The sequence below is a fragment of the Diabrotica virgifera genome, chromosome 7 (genome assembly GCF_917563875.1).
Source record: "Diabrotica virgifera virgifera chromosome 7, PGI_DIABVI_V3a".
NCBI lineage: Eukaryota > Metazoa > Arthropoda > Insecta > Coleoptera > Chrysomelidae > Diabrotica > Diabrotica virgifera.
Genome location: NC_065449.1, coordinates 55887659 through 55909947, shown reverse-complemented (window position 1 = coordinate 55909947; position 22289 = coordinate 55887659). Strand labels below are relative to the sequence as shown.

Below are 22289 nucleotides of genomic sequence, written 5' to 3'. Positions count from 1 at the left end.
CATCTACGCCACTGGTTGGTCCGGAACCCTTCTTTGGAATCGAAAATACGATAAAAAGAGCGGCTATACACAAATGGGTGCAACAGAAGTCTCTGAAATGGTAGAACAACTCCCCAGGACAGAGGCAGGCTAAACAATTCATCAAAAAACATTCGGCTAAATTTACAACAGACTTTCTTTCGCGCAGTCGCAGCACTGTCAGAATGATAGTGGGTCTGTTGACTGGACATTGTAGACTCAATAAACACTTGAGTCTCATAGGCCTGACCATTGATTAATAACTACATCTATGGAATATGTGGAATATTTATAATCAATGGCCTGACAGAAGAGGACACCTGTCGGTTCTGTCTGGAAGAAGAGGAAACCGCTCTGCACGTTTTGTGTCATTGCGAAGGTCTCGCACGAGTGCGGTTTCTAGAACTCGGGGAGGAAAAACCGGAAGCACCAGGCTACATGCCTTTGCACAGGCATACACAAAATGACATGGATTTCACCAGATGGAACCACAACCAATCAAATTGACCATGTGCTGATAGACAAAAGGGCAGCCAGTAGTATCTCCGATGTGAGAACACGACGAGGAGCATGCTGTGGATCAGACCATCTTTTAGTACAAACCAAATTTAGATGCAGAGTTAACAGCAAAAGAAACGAAAGACAACAAAGAACAAACAAACTGGACCTGGAAAAACTGAAGATTCAGAAATGTAAAGAGAAGTTCGAACAAGAAGTCGCAAATAAGTTAAGGACGCTAGAACTGCACTCCATAGAGGGCAAATGGACTAATATCAAAACAGCAGTACTGACAGCAGCAGCGTCCACCCTGGGAAACAAGAAAAAAGAGAGAAGAGCAGCATGGTTTGATGACGAGTGCAGACAAGCAATCGAGGAAAGAAATGAAGCACACAAAATGTACATAACAAGAAGAACACGGGAAAGACGAACATTATTTGAAGTCGCAAGACGGAAAGCAGACAAGACATGTAGAAATAAAAAGAGAGCCTATGAAAATGGACAAATAGAAAAATGGAAGAACATTTCAAAAACAACGAAATTAGAGGGGCTTACGAATACCTAAAAAAGATAAAAAGTGGGTATAAACCTCAAACAAGTCTATGTAAAGATGAAAGTGGGCAAATAATCAGTGACCAACAGAAAGTCACAGAAACCTGGAAGCATTATTTTCAGACACTACTTGGAACTCAAGTAGACATGGAAGATGAAATGGGTATGATCTACGTAGAAGAGAATGGAGTAGAAGCTCCAACCACAGAGGAAGTTTTCGAAGCCATTAAGGCCCAGAAAAACAATAAAGCTCCGGGAGTTGATGAAATACCAGCAGAACTATATAAGGTAGGTGGCGACCACCTAGCAAGTCACATCCACGCGCTCATCAGAGACGTATGGCAAGAAGAGAAAATACCCGACGACTGGAAGAAAAGTATAGTATGCCCGATCTATAAAAAAGGAGACAAACTCCAGTGCAAAAACTACCGTGGAATCTCTCTACTATGTACAGCATATAAAGTCCTCACGTATATTATAAACCAGCGGCTCCAACCACTAGCAGAAAATATTATTGGAGAGTATCAGACGGGCTTCCGACGGGGAAGATCGACACTGGATCAAATATTCACAGTAAAACAGATCTTGAGCAAAGCATGGGAACACAATATTGATGTTCACAACGTGTTTGTAGACTTCAAACAGGCATACGACTCAGTCAAAAGGAACAAACTATACTATATATTGGCTGAATTAGCAATACCACACAAGTTAATAAGACTCATTAAAGCCACAATGGATGAAACTCAGGCATGTGTACGAATACAAAACCACCGGACAGACTTTTTTAACATTTCGCAGGGACTAAAACAGGGAGATGGGCTGGCCCCAACATTGTTTAACCTGGCACTGGAGTATGCGGTTAGGCAAATGCAAACTGGACGAGGACATCTACTGACCAACCGAACGGTTCAACTGGCCGCTTATGCTGATGATATTAATATTATGAGTAGAACATCAACAGGAGCACAGGAAACATTTGCAGAGTTAGAGACACAAACAAAAATGCTAGGTCTGGAAATTAACACAGAAAAAACAAAACTAATGACTCAGACGAGAAGAAATATAGTCCCAGAAAACATTATACATGAAGATGACATTGAAACGGTTGAAAAGTTTACATACCTGGGAGTAGAAATATATGCCGACGGATCAGAAGATGGAGAAATAAGGAAGAGAATAACGCAGGCAAACAAAGCTTATTTTGCCCTCTCCCATATATTTCGGTCAAAAAGTGTCCACCGAAATACAAAGATGAGAATCTATAAAACCTTAATTCGACCAATAACATGCTATGGCAGTGAAGTCTGGGTGCTGAAAGAAACATCCAAAAACAAACTCGACACATTCGAAAGGAAAGTACTTAGGAGAATACTAGGACCTGTGAGGGAAAACGGAATCTGCAGAAGTCGATACAACAACGAGCTTTATCAACTTTATAAGGAAACGCCCCTGTCAGACTTCATTAGATTACAAAGATTGCAATGGGCCGGACATGTGATAAGAATGGGAGAGGATAGGCTACCAAAACGAGCACTGAATGCTAGAATGCAAGGAAAGAGACCGGTTGGGAAGCCACGAAAGCGCTGGGAAGACACAGTAAACAGCGACGCAAAAGCCCTTTTAGGAGTCCGTGTATGGAGAAGAGCAGCCACAGACAGGCAAGGGTGGAGGCAAAAAATAAAGGAGGCCAAGGCTCAATTTGGGCTGTAGTGCCGTAGAAGAAGAAGACCAGGCTACATGAAAAGGCCACTATCAAGGCTGTTGAGTCTTATTAAGAAGACCAACCTAGATGAACTGCTTTAAAAGAAGGGGAAACACAATAGATCTGCAAAGGTCGCAGTGCACCAGGCTCTATTGGCCGCCTTATTTTCTACATTCTACACCTACACCATACAAAAGAGTAGAGAACACATAACATCACTAATCTAATTTTCAGACTTAAAGTGATATTATCTCCACATATCAGTTTCTTCATTTTGAAGAATGCAGCTCTGGCCTTCGCTATACATACTCTAATTTCTTTGCTCACGTCCCAGTTCTCATTTAGATTACAACCAAGGTAGGTGATACTGTTATTTCTCTCCAGTTGTTCACCATAAGCTGTTACCACTTCCGGTTGTATTGGTGTTTTACTGAGGACTATCACTTTTGTCTTTGCGGTGTTTAGCCTGAGTCCGTATTCATCAATCCTATTAATCAGATGTTAAAGTTCTTCGTTACTTGATAATACTTGTAAGGCTCATAATGAAATGAAAAAACAACAAACGCTAGAAAATTCTGTGGCTTCATCACGACACATTAACCAATATGTACATGACTTTTTTTTCTATTATCTATACGTATAAATCTCTTGGCTTATACCTACCTTCATATGTGAAATGGATAAAGGACCCCTTAGAAACCTTATGGAAAATGGCTCTCCGTAAAATGCTCTGAAACTTTGGGTTTTGGTAGTCCTTGATGTATAGAACAAAAGACTCAATGGGCGCGTAGCTCCAAAAAATCATGATTTTAAGATATAAGCCTCTGAAGTTATAGGTACAGTAAGGACGTTTGAGTTGGAATAAATTCATTTTCTCGAGAATGGGCAACTCTGGAGATAAATTACAAATCAGGTCGATTTTTATTTTTAAATTATAATTTTTTGCCATATATATCATACTAGTGACGTCATCCATCTGGGCGTGATGACGCAATCGATGATTTTTTTAAATAAGAATAGGGGTCGTGTGTTGAAAGGTTATTAAATTCTCTATTCAATAATATAACCATTAACAATATTATTTATACAGGGTCCCCAAAAAATTTTTTTTAATTAAATTAATTGAGACAAAAAGAAGAATGTATATAATTTATTTAAATAGAAATACATTTTACTGTTGTCCGAAACCAGAAAAGTATGTTTATTTGATAAATAAATATTGTTTTTCGCTTAAATTCAATATTAAAGCTGCCATCCACCTGCCTCTTAGCAGTTTGAACATTTAATTTAAGCGAAAGGGGTCGTGTGATAGCTCACTTGAAAGGTTATTTAGTTCTCTATTCACTAATATAGACAGTAACATAATTATTTATACAGGGTGCCCAAAATTTTTTTAAATTAAATTAATTGAGACAAAAAGAAGAATGTATATAATTTATTTAATTCGAAAAACATTTTACTGCTGTCAGAAAACAGAAAAAATGTCAATTTGAAAAATAAACATTGTTTTTCGCTTAAATTAAATGTTCAAACTTCTAAGAGGCAGGTGGGTGGCAGCTTTAATATTGAATTTAAGCGAAAAACAACATTTATTTATCAAATAAACATTTTTTCCTGTTTTCGGACAACAGTAAAATGTATTTCGAATTAAATAAATTATATACATTCTTCTTTTTGTCTCAATTAATTTAATCCAAAAAAATTTTTGGGCACCCTGTATAAATAATTATGTTAATGTTTATATTATTGATTAGAGTATTAGAGAATTGAATAACCTTTCAAATGAGCTATCACACGACCCCTATTCTTATTTAAAAAAATCATGGATTGCGCAATCACGCCCAGATGGATGACGTCACTAGTATGATATATATGCCAAACAATTATAATTTAAAAATTAAAATCGACTTGATTTCTAATTTATCTCCAGAGTCGCCCATTCTTGAGAAAATAAATTTATTCCTATAACTTCAGAGGCTTATATCTTAAAAGCATGATTTTTTGGAGCCATGCGCCCATTGAGTCTTTTGTTCTATACATTAAGGACTACCAAAACCCAAAGTTTCAGAGCATTTGACAGAGAGCCATTTCCCATAAGGTTTTTGCGGGGTCCTTTTTATAATGTTACAATCTGTACATGAAACAGATTTACCAAGAAAAACTATATGAATGTTTTACATCCTATCAATATTCTTACGACCTCTCAGTTTTTTTTATTATTAATATATATTTTCTCTCTTCCAGGTCACAATGGCAGGTGATTTTATTTTAGCGGTAGCATCCATGTTGATCGCTAGGTTAAGAAACAATGATGTTACGTCAGTACTTAGTCAAGTAAGTTAAATATTAATATTTTTCTGTTCCTATATTATCTGCATTTTGGCTAAATACAGCAGATTTAGGTAACGACCATAAAATGAAATTATATCACTAGCAGAAGAACAACAAGGTGTCAAGTTGTGTTCATTACGAGGCGCCAAGCCTTACTCCGATCAATGTATCGTACCCATGTATCCAATACCAGGTATACTGTCGGCAAACGTACAACAAACACTGAGTAAATACGAAGGGGGACGACAACAATAGATACTAGGCGAGGATACAATCCATTGCTCTCCGTAGTGAACAAACCCTTAGGTGGGAAAGATCATGCACCGACGCTATATTTATAATAAAGCAAGTGCAAGAAAAATCATTAGAATACACTACACCGGCCTGTTTATGTTTCGTGGACCTTAGAACGCCTTTGAAAGGGTCACATTAAAGGACGTTATCCACTTAATGTACGCAAGAGAGATACCTCTAGAAAAAATCAAATCGATCGAAAATTTCTACGAGAGCAACAAAATAAAAGTAAAAGTAGAAGAAGAACTAGCTGACCCAATTAAACCTAGTAATGGGATAAGACAGGGTGTTTCACTGAGTCCCCTATTGTTCAACCTGATCATGGATGTAATAATAAAAAAGTAAGAACTAAAAATGGATACCAAATTGGAGAAAAACAACTTAAAACGTTCTAGTCTCTCAAAGTTAAGATCATTTACAACTACGCCAGGGAAATAAGGCAAAAATATACCATGTTTGGGACACTTGAGCAACCAGGTTGCAAATGGGTTTTTTGGGTACTACATACCTAATACATTATAAATACAAAAATTCCCGTCACAGATCGGACGAGAATATTAGTTATAACAAATAAGGCTCAAAAATGGCAGTTTTTTCGTTTAAATCGCTACAGGTAAAAATAGGGTAGATATCTTATTTATGGTATTCTTCTTTTAGTAGATGATCCAAGGTTTATAAGGGCAGTTTTTGAATTTTGGTGACATCATTTGTTGCTTCGTAAATTGCAAAATAAAACTAAAATTTTGAAAATAAAAAAATTGCTATATCTTTTGTGAAAATGACCTTAAGATTTTCATATTGCACGAAAAGTTGGGTCAAACAGTCCATATAATGCACAAACATTTTTAAGACGATTCGTCAATTAGTTTAAATTTTATTCAATTTATTTATCCCAAAGAGCTTTTTTTTCGCAATGTTATTGTTCAGAAAATAATAATGATGTAACAATTCTGTGGAAACCACATGAAAGAAGAATAGTCATATTTTCAACACATTTAAAAAAATCATTAAATCATTCATATCACTCCGAAAACATTTTACTAAAGTAGAGTCATTTTTGGATTATAAACAATTTGAATAACTTTGTTAATACTGATTGTAGGCTAAAACTACAATGGGATTTGAAAAGCTGGTATTTTTACACGAATTCTCAAAAAATAACTTTTCGACTAGTTTCATTTCGGTCAAAGTTAGCCACTTTTTTTATTTAATTGACGGCTACTTTGTTTATAACAATTAAGCAACCTAACTAGCGCAATTTTGAAGATGAAGGTATATATTTTAATACAGAGTGGTTAATAAAGCCTTAAAAAAGACGTCCTAACGAAATCGATTCGTGGTCGGCGGAGGGGAATTATTAAAATCCGTGCACTCAAAAAATGAAACTGATTCTTGAAACATATGCTGCGATTAATATCTCCGGAGCTTGTTGATGGAATTTTATCATAATTTTTTTAATTTGTATGTACTCGTAGTCTTATAGAGTACGTTATTTACACATATCCCCACCTAAAATTACAAAATGTTAGGGGGGGGGAAGCCCCCTTACCACTCAGGGATATGAAAAATATATTACGACCAATTGTAAAACCTACCAAATATACATATATTATAATTTCATAACAATCGGTCAAGCGGTCTCGGAGGAGTATGGCCACTAACACTGTGACAGGAGAATTTTGTAGATGTAAATATAATATATGGCTATTAACAAATAGGGGTTGGCGATAAAAAAGTGAAAATTAAGGGTTGTATGTATTTTTTAATTATAAATCATATAAAATTAAGGTTGACAATTTTGTACAAAAAAATAAAAAAAATGTCAGGTGAGCAACCCTCCTTATAACATATGGGTATGAAAAATAAATTAAAACCTTTACTCAGTCCTATTAGTCGAGGAAATGAAGCATTTTGGCTCGCAATTTTTTCGTCCAGCATGGATTTACTTGAAATTTTCACAGAAGATAGGGAATAGTCCAAGGATAATTTTCTATATCATGCCGCTGTACGCTAAAACCTTGTGGGGTGGTTGCCACGCCATCTCGGGGCGGGAATTTTTTATTACATTTTAACCATGTAAATAGATGTAAAAAGTAATTGTAAAAGAAAATGTTTTTTACATTTTCTTCGTAAAACTAATATTTTTCGAGTTATTCGCGCTTGAAAGTAACAGTTTTTCGATGCAAAAATCGACTTTTTAGAGGGTTTTGTGAGAATACCTCGAAAAATATGCATTTAATCAAAAAACTGTAGATATCAAAATTGTATCTTTTAGTAACACAAACCAAATTCTTTTTCAGTAATATCTGTAAGACCAATACACACCGAGATACGGCATGTTAAAAGTTAGCTTTTTTCGTCAAATGCATAATTTGAAATATTCAAAGTAAAATAACGGAAAAACTTTGCATTTTTTGAGAAAAACTTAAATAATCTTTTTTTAAGTATACAATTAGGACTTTCAAAAAATAAGAATAAAAAGTTTCCAGCCTGAAAATTAAGCGACTTATGATCAAAAAAGGTCGGTACCTGCTTTTCTCTATGAAAAAATCAGTGAAAACAACCCCCTAACTACCCTCCTAATTAAAAATTTGTCTTCACCTTTCTGTAATTCCTTTTATATTTGTATTATCAATACATCCAAAAAGTTTGACCTATTTAAAAGGCCTAATTTTAGAAAAATTGGAGTTTAAAGAAAAATTACATTTTTTTTAATTTCCCATTTTTCACCTCTTACTTCAAAATATCTCCGAAAATACAGGAGATACAAAAGAATTATCATTACTAAATTGTAGCTTTTTTAATAGCTAAAATTCCCTTGTGCATAGATTTTCATCACAGTGAACAGTTAGCGAGATATAGCTGTTTAAAACCTCTATTTACGAGCAAACACCCCCTTATTCGAGCCCTTTAAACCCACCCTAATTAAAAACTAAGGGATTTTACGGAATTTAGTTTACACAGTCTTATAACTCTTCAAAGATCCTATAAAGTCATTTTTGAAAAAACTTTTTATCGCCAAAAATGAAGGAGCGATGTTTATAAAACGATTTTTTTTAGAAAAATTCGGATAGTCCGCTTATGGATAATTTTCAATGTATGTATAATACCACAGAAACGGTTCGTATACTGGAAGATGACTAAAAAACTATTTGTAATTGTATTTGTACATATTTGTAAATTCGTATTTTTGTGTAAATAAATGTTTTTGTAATTCTTTCATTCTACTTTTTTTCTGTATAGATCTATTAAAATATCTACTTATAAAAACTGTATTGTTATTAAGGGTGGTTTTTAAGGGTTGAAATATTATATTATATCCTAAAGTATAAAACAATCATTATTTAACCAATCACAGCCAAATTTTACCCATATTAAAGTTTACATTGTTTTTATATAATTTTTGACAATGAGGGGCAGTTTACACCCCTAAAAATAATCAACGCCCTTAAGTATGATATAGAATATGAAGTACAGGGTGAGATGATCCTAATTGTATAAATCTATTAAAATATCTACTTATAAAAACTGTATTGTTATTAAGGGTGGTTTTTAAGGGTTGAAATATTATGATATTATATCCTAAAGTATAAAACAATCATTATTTAACCAATCAAAACCAAATTTTACCCATATTAAAGTTTACATTGTTTTTATATAATTTTTGACAATTAGGGGCAGTTTACACCCCTAAAAATAATCAACGCCCTTAAGTATGATATAGAATATGAAGTACAGGGTGAGGTGATCCTAATCCCAAATTTTTATGTAAATCGATGCAAGCCGAAATTATTCTTTTAGGATAAGTAATTTTTTATATATAGCTCCAACAAGGGTGGTTTGAAGGGTTGAGATAGTATGATAGTATATATTAAAGCATAAAACAATCATTATGTAACTAATAAGAACCAAATGTTGACAATATTAAAGTTTAAAATGTTATTTTATAATTTTTTTACAATTAGGGGTAGTTTTCACCCTTAAAAAACAAAAGCGTACAACGGCTCAATATAGAAAATGAACTAGTGGGTGTAATGAGCCTAATCCCAAATTTGTGTACAAATCGATGCTGGACGAAAAAATTGCGAGGTTTTGCCATTTTTTCAGCTTCATTTCCTTGACTATATAGGATATCAGTGTAAAATTTCATAAAAATCGGCCTAGCCCTTTCGGAGTAGTATGGTAACTAACACTGTTACAGGAGGATTTTATGTAATATATGTAGAAGTAACTGAATTAAATAATAAAAGGGGCTAACTTTGACCGTAATTAACCTAGGCCAAAAGATTTTTTTTTAATTCGTGTAAAAATACCAGCTTTTGAAATCCTAAAGTAAATTTACTCTGCAGTCAATATTAACAAAGTTATTCAAATTATTTATAAGCCAAAAATGACTCTGCTTTAGTAAAATGTTTTCGGAGTGATAAAAACGTCTTTTTAATGATTTTTTTCAATACGTTGAAAACATAACTATTCTCCTTTCACGTGGATTGCACAGAATTGCTATATCATTATTACTTTCTGAACAATAACTTTGCGAAAAAAGGCTCTTTGGGATAAACAAGTCGAATAAAATTTAAACTAATTGACGAATCGTCTTAAATTTTTTTGTGCAATATTTGGACTGTTTGACTCAACTTTTCGTGCAATACGAAAATCTTAAGGTCATTTTCACAAAAGATATAGCAATTTTTTTATTTTCGAAATTTTAGTTTCATTTTGCAATTTCCGAAGCAACAAATGATGGGACCAAAAATCAAAAACTGCCATTTTAAACCTTGGGTCATCTACTAAAAGAAGAATACTACATTACATTACATTATCCTATTTTTACCTGTAGCGATTTAAACGAAAAAACTGCCATTTTTGACCCTTATTTGTTAATAACTAAGTTTTCCGTCCGAACTGTGACGGGAATTTTTGTATTTATAATGTATTAGATATATAGTACCCAAAAAACCCATTTGCAACCTGGCTGCTCAAGTGTCCCGACAAATACCTTATTTCTCTGGACTAAACGTATACTGCACCAATTTAATATAACTGCCAGATAATGTTAATTTTGGCAATGGCAATAAATAGAGTAGTAAAAACGGCGAGAGAGGGTTCCCCAGTAGGAAGAGGATCATTGGGTAGATCACGAAAACGATGAAAAGACAACTTGCTGGAGACAACTTACTGACTTAAATTGAACTGAAAGTAGGTAAGTACCTAATAAGTAATTGCCCGCAATAGAATGAAAATATTTTTATATTCATTATCTTTCCATCGATGCTAATACCCTTTGATTCCCACTCTAGTCGTTTAAATGCGTACTCCATGAACGTTATAAGTAAATATTTTAGAGACAAGGTATCTCCCTGCCGTACCCCTATGCCAATTTTTATCTTCTCAGTCACGCAATGGAGGTTAACAGTTGTCGCATTTTCGTATATATTTCGAATAATATTCGCATACCTGTGGGTTATTCCGCACTCTGGTCGTTTAAATGCGTACTCCATGTTATAGATATTTTTGGAGACAAGGCATCTTCCTGCCGTACCCTTCTGCCAATTTTTATCTTTTCAGTCATGGAATGGAGGTTAAGAGTTGTTGTCGCATTTTCTTATATATTTCGAATAATATTCGCCTACCTGTGGTCTATTCTGCATCCTGATAGTGCTTTTAAGATAGCACCTGTTTCCACTGTGTCAAACGCTTTGTAGAAGTCGACAAATATAAGAGCAGGTGGTCTATTATATTCGATAGACTTTCCGATTAGAGTTTTAAGGCATTGCAAATGGTCGTTTGTTCCGTGTCCAGATCGAAATCCAGACTGTTCTTCTGTCTGATAGAAATCGAGTTTTGCTTCCAACCTGTTTGTCAATATACGAGTAAAAAACTTGCATAGGTGGTTTAGCAAACTAATTGGCCTATAGTTTTCAAGATCTAATTTATCTCCTTTGTTATGAAGAAAGATTGTAAACGAATTCTTCTATTTTTTTGGAATGCTTTCATTATGCGGACATAGATTAAAAAGTGTTTAGATTCGTATCATCAAAAGTGTATATCATAGTTTAATTATTGTCTCAATGACTACACCATCTTCCCCCGGAGCTCTATTATTTTTCATATTTTTGAGGGCATGTTGAATTTCCTGCCGTGATATATTCTGGCATATCCTCCTATCCTACATTCTGTACTGTACCTTTTGTATTGGTTGTTCGATGAGCTCTGGAATAACTTGAGTTTTAGGTATATTACTTATGTTTTCATATAACAGAGTGGGCCAAGCAAGAGAGTCCACCTCGATATTTGGCAGTATTTATTAGATTTTAAGAAAATAAAAAACAGATCAATTTTTGATCTAACGGGGACACATTTTTACGGTACAAACATCTGTCATTTGTCAACTTCCTCCCTTCCACTTCCTTATCCCTTATTTTTAAATAGGGAATAGGGGTCGTGTAATAGCTCATTTGAAAGGTTATTCAATTTTCTATTCAGTAATATCAACATTGACATAAACATTTATACAGGGTGTCTTAGAAAAATTATTTTGAATTTAATTAATTGACACAAAAAGAAGAATGTATGTAATCTATTTAACTCAAAATACATTCTACTGCTGACAGAAAACATAAAAAAATGTTTATTTGATAAATAAACATTATTAGAGCTATCAAATTTTCTTAATTTGTTTTAGGTTGTTACAGATCTAGTCCAAGGAGAATTTATGCAGTTAGGATCGAAAGAAACAGAAAACGAACGATTTGCTCACTATCTACAAAAAACGTATAGAAAAACTGCCTCGTTAATCGCCAACTCACTGAAAGCAGTTAGTATTTTTAAAATATTATAGAGGTCCGTCATTAGGGAAGGCACTAATTTGCATATTATTGTACTTGTACAGAGGTCAAAATTTGTAGTTTCTTCCTCTGCCACGCCTTAGCATTAAATAATTTAAATACTCAGTAACAGTTTCAAATGTCAGTAACCAATCACCAACTTGCGATTCCTAGATAAATTCTAGATGAGCCATACCTAATACGCAAATTAGTGCCTTCCCAAATAACGGAACCTTTATGTATTTGTTTGACTAATTATATAAGTTTAAATATTTTATGCCCTTGTTAAATTAACTTTATCTTTTCTCACAATAGGGGAGTGCAATTAGAACGAAAACATGTATTGTTTCGGATAAATTCAAACAAGCTTATATTTTTCTAAAACCTTTTTTGTTGGTTTATTTACATGTTAAAGTAAAATGTTCTACTCGCAGATTTGGCCGCTAATTGTTTATTAATTGTTTAAACAATAACAATTTTTTTGTATAAATAATTTTAAAAATATAGTTGAATTGATCATTTTACTTTGATCAAATATGTTTCTATTTTGTTTTTGGTTATGCAGAATCCGAATATGGCATTACAATTTTAAAATTCTTATACAGAAGCTCTTATACAGTATGTTTGCGTAGCTAGGGTACCACATGGAAAACTTTTTTATTATCAATTTTACGAAAAAAAGTTATTCTTCCTAAAATGCTCTATCTGGTCTAGAATCTAAGATACAACCATCAGATATCAAATTTTTTTAGATTTATACGAGGTATGTAAATAATATGAATTTTTCTTAAGAGTTAAGTCCCAAGCAGCAAGAGTCAGTCGAAGAGACGTCGAATGTACGTCACTACTCGACGTCCAAATACGTCGAAACAACGGTCGGTTCAACGTGAATTCGACAGCACAATGTCATAGTTGAAACGACGTCGACTTATGACGTTTAATCGACGACGAGATATACCTCACTGATAACGTTATATAGACGTACAATAGACGTTGGCAGTTATAGTTTCTTCGAATGGCAGCTTTCAGTCGTCAATTGGATGTACATGCAGTTCATTTTTAGCATTTTCAAGTTAAAAAATAAACAGGGCATGTGTCTTCCGATTAGCAACTGCTGCTCTAACAAACGTAACCTGTGTCAAATAATAAAGAAATCAAAAACTCTGTCAAAACTTTTATTATATAAAATACAAAAAACTTTGTAAAATGACAGGTGAATATAAAATACAAGAAACTTTGTAAAGCAAATGGCAGGTAGGGTGGCTAAGATATACCTGGTGACGAGATCAGGTAACAGTGAATAACTTTTTTGTTAATAAACCGATTATTTTGAAATCACATAAATATTCAGCTTTTGGCGGTGCTTCAATTATTACTTCCGGTTTAACAGGAAATGAGATAATTTTTTTGTGACAATATTGTTCTTCACAAAATTTCAAATCTAGTGATGTATCATATTTGACAATGTATCTTTTTGAAAATCTTGAATCGCATCCCCATGGCTATTTAAAAATAATATTTGAATGGTCATAAATAAGTATTTTTTTTTAATAAATATAACTTTTTAATAATAATCTTTTTCATAAAATTTGCAAAATATTGATGTGTAAAACATACTTTTTTAAATAGTCAAAAAATTTAAATTTTTTTGAACATAATCGAGAATATTTTTATTTTTAAATTTTTTGACTATTTTTAAATAAAGATGTTACATTTTATACATCAACATCTTGCAAATTTTATACTTATCCTTAAAAACTTACTAAACGGTATCACTATGTACTACTGTTTTACTAACAAGGGAAGAAGCCTGATTTAAATTACTATTAAGACCTTCAATCGTATTTTTAAGTTCCTTAGCCACCCTCCTACACATTTGGCGTTCACCTACAGTTTCTTTATAAAACCTTTGCATGTTTAATCAAATAAAAAACTAAAATTAAAACAATTCCAAATTAGTAATTTTTCTTGTTACGGTTAGGAGCATGTTTTAACCAGCGCTTAATAGCGTTCTCAACTTCATGAGTTGTAAAGTCAGTTCCTTGTTTTACCGCATCTATAATAAAAATAAAATTCAGTGTATCAAAAAATATACAATATATGGGTTGTTTCATTCAGAAACATAATAACACAATACGGACTAAAACTGTTTGTACTAAAAATGAGTTTTTTCACTCTTTGCAAATAATATTACAACCCATTCACACAAAATATAATTTCTTAACTTTTCTTTTAAATCTGGGTTTGGAAATTTAAAAAGATTAAGATTAAAAAGATTAAAAAACAATATACAAGGCAGTTGGAAAGAAATAACTGGGCAAAATAGATAAAATGCCCTATACCTCAAGTTATTAAAGGAGTACAACCCATTAAATATGAACCTTCTGCAAAACACCTAGGCATGCCCTATCAGTAGTTAAAGTATGTCTATTTTAGAATGAAACACCCTGTATAAACACCTTTCCTTATTTTCTTCACAATCCGTGTTTACAATCGAAGCAAGTTAATAAAAAACAAAAAAATTGAAACCACAAGACTCACCTAGAACCACTTTGTTTAAGCGCAGTTGATTAAATGGTCGCTTATTTGATACTCTGTCTTGCCGCCGGTTGTTACCGAAGTAATTAAAATGCTTCGCAATATTATCTGTCAAAAGAGATCTTAATATCCTATTATTCTTCTGGGTAACATCTTTCAGGTTTGAAATTGAGGCACAGTATGATTTCTAAAAAAATATAAATTAAAAAAAGTATTTTTACATTTAGGTGCAACTAATTTCTTTTAATTTATACAAAGAAAGTTTAATAAGGGAATAATTTTCTATTATAAACAAATCAGCAAAAAATTTAAATTTTCTTAATTTCTACAATTGGGTACTAGATTTATACAACTTACAAAAGTGTTGAAGTTCTCTTCTTCTGTCAAATATATCTCTAGTTCTTCCAGGTCTTGTAAGGATTCTATTGGCAATTTTATTTTGAAGTCATCAGGTAAATCTGAATTTTCAAATGGTTTTGATTTCTCCAAAATATTTAGAATTTTTCTGTTCTGTTCCTTAATTGTTAATATATGTTTAAGTAGAACCTTCAATCCTAGAAACAAAACATATTTACAACACATTGAATAAAGTACAGAAGGTTTTCCATTAGTTTTTTGCAATTATTCATTGATACTTATAATGAATGCATGCTAACATTGTGTACCTATATCGTTGGTTGTACCTATGCCCATAAAAAATTGTAAGTTTGGGGAAAACACAATTTGACCATTTACATTAATAGTATCAGTAATAACAACTATAAAAATTAGATGATTTGTTACACTATTGGAAGCTTTTTCAAGTCAATTTTTACTGTGTGCTTTAAACCAACAATATTTTTGGCAAATCAATAAGGTAGTGTTGTGCAAAATTACTCCCATAAATAAAAGAACTTACCATTTGTATCCTGAAGACTATTATCAAAATTTAGAGACTCGTTCAGAGTCGGTGTTTGTATTTCAGTTGCTTCTTGCCTACTAAAAGACGATGAAGATTTTGGTGTAGATATCTGAAATGATAACTTATCCCTTGGTGTGGATATGCTTTTCATAAATTGAGAGCCAGAAGGTATGCCAGGGTCAGACTCATCTGTCCCAGATTCCAATTCTTGAGACGATCCTACAATTTTATTTATTACTCCCTTAATACTTTATGATACCAGTGAGGTTCATAATGGATAAATTAATTATTGTCTAGCTGATTAATGATTTGGAAGAAAATCCTACAACAGACCAATTTTTACTTTCCCTCAATTTTACATATCCTATCCTTAGATAGGATATGTATTATCGAAGCGAAGTATTGTGATGGTGTAAAATTTCGACTTCGGGATTTTCATTGATTTTCAATGTGTGTCTGTGGAGAAATTTTTCGTCAACGGTTTAGCAAAAATTGCTAAACAGATTTTTACAAAATTTGGACCAAAAATCAACTATGTGAAAATCTGGATCTGATTAGTTTTTTGGAAAAACTATTTATCACACATAATAAACCCACTGACATACGTTAACGGGGTGTTAAAGACATTTGAAAATTAAAAAATATTTAAAAAATTCATAAAAACTAATGAAATTTAAACAAAATAATCTCTATTATGTTTAGTAGATCAATACAGTCTATTTTTCAAATTATTAAACTCATAGGCTAACGTTAATGGAGTTTAAGAGGCTTTGAGACTTTGAGGGAAAGTACCTTGTGTCATAACACACAACTAGTTAATTTTTATCTATTTTTTTTACACTGAAAATTCTTACGGACTACACTGTACAATAATATGCTGGCATCATCAAATGTACAAAATAATAATTTAGGTTTAAAATTGTTAAACAAGTGTTTGTGTTTAAAATATTAATATTGATGTAAATCTTAGAATCACTAACCTCTTGGATTTGTATAGAGTTTATTAATTCCCACAGGTGGAGGCTGTGGTAAAATTTGCTTCAACTTTTTGCCAGGCTTAAATAGCGAAACCTGGTCGTTGCTGTCCTCATCCGAACTAAATTTTCGTTTCAGGATCTTTCTTCTGGGTCTGGTATTATCATCCTCAAGATCAGTTTGTAGATCAGATGTTATTTCTGCTCTTTTTAATTTATTTGTGGCCTTTTCAAAATCATCTAAAAATGTACGGGGTAATAAAAGGGTTAAAATAACTTTACTGGTATCACTATTTTCACTTACACTACCACAAATGAAAAATGACAAATCGCAATTAAATTTTTGCCTTATACTTTTGTAAATTATGCTAAGCATATTTATGGCACACAATCTTCTGACAAGGGGTATTTCGCTTCAACAGAATGTGTACACCAGATTGGATATTGTGAGATTAGAAGCATTTTTACAAGATTCATGAAAATTTATGAAGAATCTTGAGCCTGAAACCTTTAGTTTTCTTCAAACTGATTCAAAGAGTTCACCATTAACCAAAACACATTTCGTTGACTATGTCAACATCATCAGGAGACGATAGAAACATACTTCGAGCTTAGATTTGTGATATTGTCACCATATTTTCGAAATAGATTGAGAGATTCAAATATATATTTGAGGATTTCTGAGATTGTGCCTGGGATTGGTAAGATTTCTGACATTTTAAGCTGATTTAAAGCACAATGTAAAGACCAATCACTATTTAGAAATCCTTTCAAGCTGAAAACAAGAGAAATGGGAACAGCAGACTCGAACGTCAGACAAACGTGGTGGCAAAATTTGCAAAAGGACTTCCAAATAGTGATTGGTGTCTACACTAGATTGCGTGAGTGAGACACCCTTTGTGTTTTAATTAGCTAAATTATTATCATTACCTGTTGAATAAAAAATTTTCTGGACACCATATATCTTCCAAGTTTCATCAATTTCAGGTTCTAGTTTGCGTAGCACTTTTTTAAATTGAAGGTTATCTTTTATAGGGGGCCAACGTACTTCAGTTTTTCTAGGTGTCAACCAAGTTGAATTTACTATAGATAGTCCACCACCATCTTCTTCTTGTTTAAATTCTATTACAGAATACATTTTTACCTACATAATTGTGAAGAAAAAAACTGTATTTTAATTTTTCTTGACTATTTTATCTTGTTACTAATACTAATACAGTGGAACCTCGATAAGTTGGATTAATCGGGACCGCGGCCTATCCGGGTTATCGAAAATCCCGGTTAGCCGGAGAATATGGTAAAAATTAATAAAATACGGTATACTTAGAGATAAACTCCATTATAAATGACAAAACATGAAATCCATATGCACAGTACATCTAAATTACATACAGTTGTATAGAGTATTGTTTATTTCTTGGTAAAAAACTCAGTCGAAGTGAAAAAATTTTTGTTTTGTCTGATGAAAATCGGTCCGGGTTAGCCGGACTTCCGGGTTATCGGGGGCCGACTGATCGGGGTTCCACTGTAGTTATAAAATGTTTTAAACAAAATAAGTATATATTCTTAATAGGGTTATTTAGAAAAATGCTGTAAAAATGATATTTTGTTAAGACAAACATGTGTAATGTTCCTGATTATTACTATTTTTTCATATTCACCCACCATAATATTGTCTACAGAGATTAGTCAGTGAAATGTATTTCACCAGTTGAAGTTCATTTTCGTAAGTAGAAGTGAAAAAATATACCTGTTTTTAAGTTATGATATTTCTAAAAATTAGACTTACCTAAAACAAGAAATAATCCAAATATAAACTAATTTAATAAACAAGGAGCCAATGGATGGAAAAAAGCGAACTCCTTGAACACGATGGATCAAGAAAAACAGGAAACAAACTTAAACTAACGGAAGACGGAAGACGGCATACACCACCATAACCAACAAAGCCATTTTGTTTGATTTGACTGTCAAAAACGTCAATTGTCATCCAAAATACACAGATAGCGGCAAGACTTTTTTTAGCCAATCACTACATAGTATTTCAAAGTACTAATAATTTGATTGGTTAAAAAAATGAACTCGATATTCTGTGGACAGGACGACAGGACGTTTTGCGCCGTTATGACACCCCAATGAGAAAGTTTCGCGCAAAATTTGAATTTATTTAATGATAAGTTTTTTGAAGATCGATGAGTGAAATCATTGTTATAGGTACTAATATTAAATTTATAGGTCTAACGATTAAAATAATGTTGTTTTGCTTTGTACCTCTGGTGTTTTACTGTGTTTTTACTTTGAACTAAACTTTAGAATTGACGCGCGAAGTATTGGTATATTATAGAGTACCTACGCATTCGTATGTCTAATGTCTATTTTCAGTTTGATTTATAGATATTTATATATCAAATAACTATAATATTGATGGTTACTTTCATAACGTCTTTTCAACGTTCATTTTTGGTCGATAAATTTTGAAAACCTCTACCGCCCTACAATCGACGTTAAATCAACGTCTATATTATGATGTCGAAAAGACGTCTACAAATCGACACCTAATCGATGTCGTTTTAAGGTCGATCGACGTCAAGGTCTACAAATGACTTAGTATCGACGTATATTCGACTAACTCTTGCTGCTTGGGGTGCCTTTATTGTTCACAATATTTTAATTAGAAGGATGTAATTGAGCACTGAAACATATGTTTGAATTCCAAACAACTTTTCTTAATAACAATTTTCGATATTGTGAATTATAAAAGTACTTCACTCTTGAGTAAAATTCATATTTTTTTACATACCTCGTATATAATTAATAAAATTTTATATTTGATGGTTGCATCTTAGATTATATACGATGCAGAGTATTTTATAAAGAATAACTTTTTTCGTGAGACTGAGAATAAAAAAGTTATCAATAGGTTCCAAGTTACGTAAACATACTGTATAAGAACTAAAAAAAAATTTTTTGTTGAACATTTATTATTGTTGAAGCTTATTATTAAATGTATTTTAGGTAAGTTTTACAGAAAAAAGTTTTGATCACTTTGTATAAACATTTTTTTAGCTGGTAATTTTCGGTTTTTGTATTACATTTTTGTTATCCTTCTTAATTTTCTTAAAAAGAAATAGTTTATTTCATTTCTAAAGTAAAATAATTTAGTGCATTTGAAAGACTACATCCTAATCTTAAAAAAACAGCTACAAAACTGTAACAGATCTGTTCAAACTTAAGTAATAATACCGTCTTAAAGTGGTGTTAATTCTGTAAAACTATGAAATTATCAAAAATTACGTTTTTTGAGACGTCATATCATTTGAATTCAATTTTTGAGATTTTTTTTTGAATAAAACATCGTTTAGTAAGATGTTTGAAAGGTAAGTTGTGCAATATTTAGAGTTTTATAAGAAAAATTGTATTAGTTACACATTTTTAAATCATTTTTAAACAAAATTCATGTAAGTCTCACTTTCAGCCCACACCGTACTTATGCCCATACATTTTATTTCTTTTTATTATAACCATAATATAGTTTAATTATTCTTCTTTCATGTTCAATTTGTAAAATTTCATTTGATCGACTAGTTAAAACATTACATTAAAATAACTCAACCAAGCACTTCGCCGTACGCTAGTGTACAGTGCGCCAATGTTTGTGAGAAGGGTGACTTTGGCGTTAAAAATAAAAAATTATAGAAGCTACAGATTTAATTTTAGAAAAATCTTTATACAAGGTTTTTTTGGTAAAATTTTCTGAATTTTGCAATGGTCAAGTCAGTTTTTTTCTAAAATGTATATTTTCGGAGTTATTTAAAAAAACATCTAATTTCGCAATTCATTTGTTTAATAAAAAATGAAGCACCCACTCCTCGAGTAGAACTTTTTGATATGTTGTTTATTAAACATTTCTTAACGAAATTCCAAAAAAGTTCTATCTTATTTGATTTTTCCGAAGTGAAAATCTATATGCACTCCCCTACAAAACAATTAGAATGTAAACTTACAAAAAATATTATCAGCGTACAAGTGAGGGTTGTATTATTTTACATTGTTTAACCGTTAGACAGGTCTTCACTTTCTTTATTCATTATAGTCCCGGCCCTATCCTCGCCTCCGTTAGGTACAAAGTTATTTTTTTGCATAAATGCACTTTCTGACTTTCATAATAATTATGTTTAAACAAGACATTGGGTCTGTTGAATAAAAAAAAGTATTTGCTTTTACTTACAAGTATTTAAGTATTTACTTAATACTAGTTGAATAAAGTCATTTCTTTAATGCTTCATTCAATTACTATTAAGTAAATACTTAAATACGAGGAAGTAAAAGCAAATACTTCTTTTTATTCAATAGACTCATTAAGCCTTGAAAATGGCCATTTTCGTATTTTTCAAATTCGAAAATGGCTATTTTTGTATTTTTCAAATTTTAAATCGCCTATAACTCGCCAACAATCTATTTTAGAGAAAAATCACAAGAGACCTTTTGTGCCCAGAATGACCCAAATAATCTAAAAAAATGTCCGAAGTGAAAAAATTATTTTTAACAATTTGTTTAAAAAAATTGTTAAAACAATTTTTTGACCACGGTACGACTAACGGGGGCGACGATGCAGCCTGGACTATTAACCTTTTTACTGTCTGTGGGTACACCTGGACCCACTAGGAAAGTTCAAATGTTTATATCTTTGTTGTATCGCCAATTTGAGACGTGATGTTCAAGATAAGGTTTATACCCAGTTTAACATATTAGCATTTTAAAATATCATTTTGCTTATTTTTTGAATTGAGTAAAACACATCCGTTGGTTATGGGTCCATTTGTACCCAGAATTTTTTTTCAAATGCGGCGACTATTTTTTGATTATTTTTTTGGGAAGGCTGTTTTTGCTGGTGTACATACAGAGCATAAATCTGGTGGAGAATCTCTGGAAGAACTTTTGAATAATTCTGATGTGTATTGTACAGAAGTGTATACATAAAAAACAGAAAATCAGCCTCGTGACGTACCTACGTCAGGACAGAAGTGTGATGTTAGTACTTGTAAAAGATGTTGAAAATTCTGGGAGAAACATAACCACCAATAATTTTTTTCACTGACTATAATTTGCCTAGAGCTACTGAAACTACTAAAATACGACCTCGAGTCAATAATACACAATAAACAAGTTTTGTACTAAAAGTAAAAGTAGTAGACATGCCAGATTCACACAGATATTTTTCTCTGTCTCCTCTAACTCTTCGTTTTCTTTCAATAAATTGATTTTAATATTGTTCTGAAGATATTTCTTTGTGGCATTTATGTAATTTATTATTCTAATTGGGAAATAAGCAACAATTTAAAAAACTAAAAAAAACACTAAGTTTTCAATCTAATGGCACATAAAATCACATCAAAAAATGTTACTCTACATCCTACCAGATTGAAAACAATGTGAACCTTCTCTGGTAACACTTCCGAGGCTTCTACAATTTGCAAGCCATAACGGATGCTGAGACTAAGGAAGATGAGGGAATTTTACAATTTATAATTCACGTCCCATCTGCTCAGCGCGGTAAAGTTCCAACGAGAATAGTTCCCTTCGTACTCCAATCAGAGTAATGTAAAACAAAAATGAATACCCATTTTCAATTTCGTTGCAACACGAAACTA

General features: G+C 32.3%; 2 protein-coding genes across 3 annotated transcripts in view; one reads left to right on the top strand and one right to left on the bottom strand.

Moving 5' to 3' along the window:
• The window catches only part of LOC114334459 (all trans-polyprenyl-diphosphate synthase PDSS1), a 352933-nt gene that overhangs the window by 318712 nt on the left and 11932 nt on the right, over positions 1-22289 (top strand). For both annotated transcript variants that reach the window (XM_050655543.1, XM_028284503.2), the window contains exons 5-6: positions 5018-5107; positions 12084-12215. In XM_050655543.1, the coding sequence (XP_050511500.1) occupies positions 5018-5107; positions 12084-12215 (222 nt within the window). The remainder of the gene's footprint in view (positions 1-5017; positions 5108-12083; positions 12216-22289) is intronic.
• On the bottom strand, positions 13387-18582 carry LOC114334476 (uncharacterized). The gene is made up of 7 exons (XM_050655544.1): positions 18428-18582; positions 17569-17782; positions 16645-16878; positions 15662-15883; positions 15121-15317; positions 14767-14950; positions 13387-14281 (listed from the first exon to the last, which is right to left on the bottom strand). Exons 2-7 carry the CDS (start codon positions 17774-17776, stop codon positions 14181-14183), a joined length of 1146 nt encoding a protein of 381 aa, XP_050511501.1. The 5' UTR covers positions 17777-17782; positions 18428-18582; the 3' UTR covers positions 13387-14180.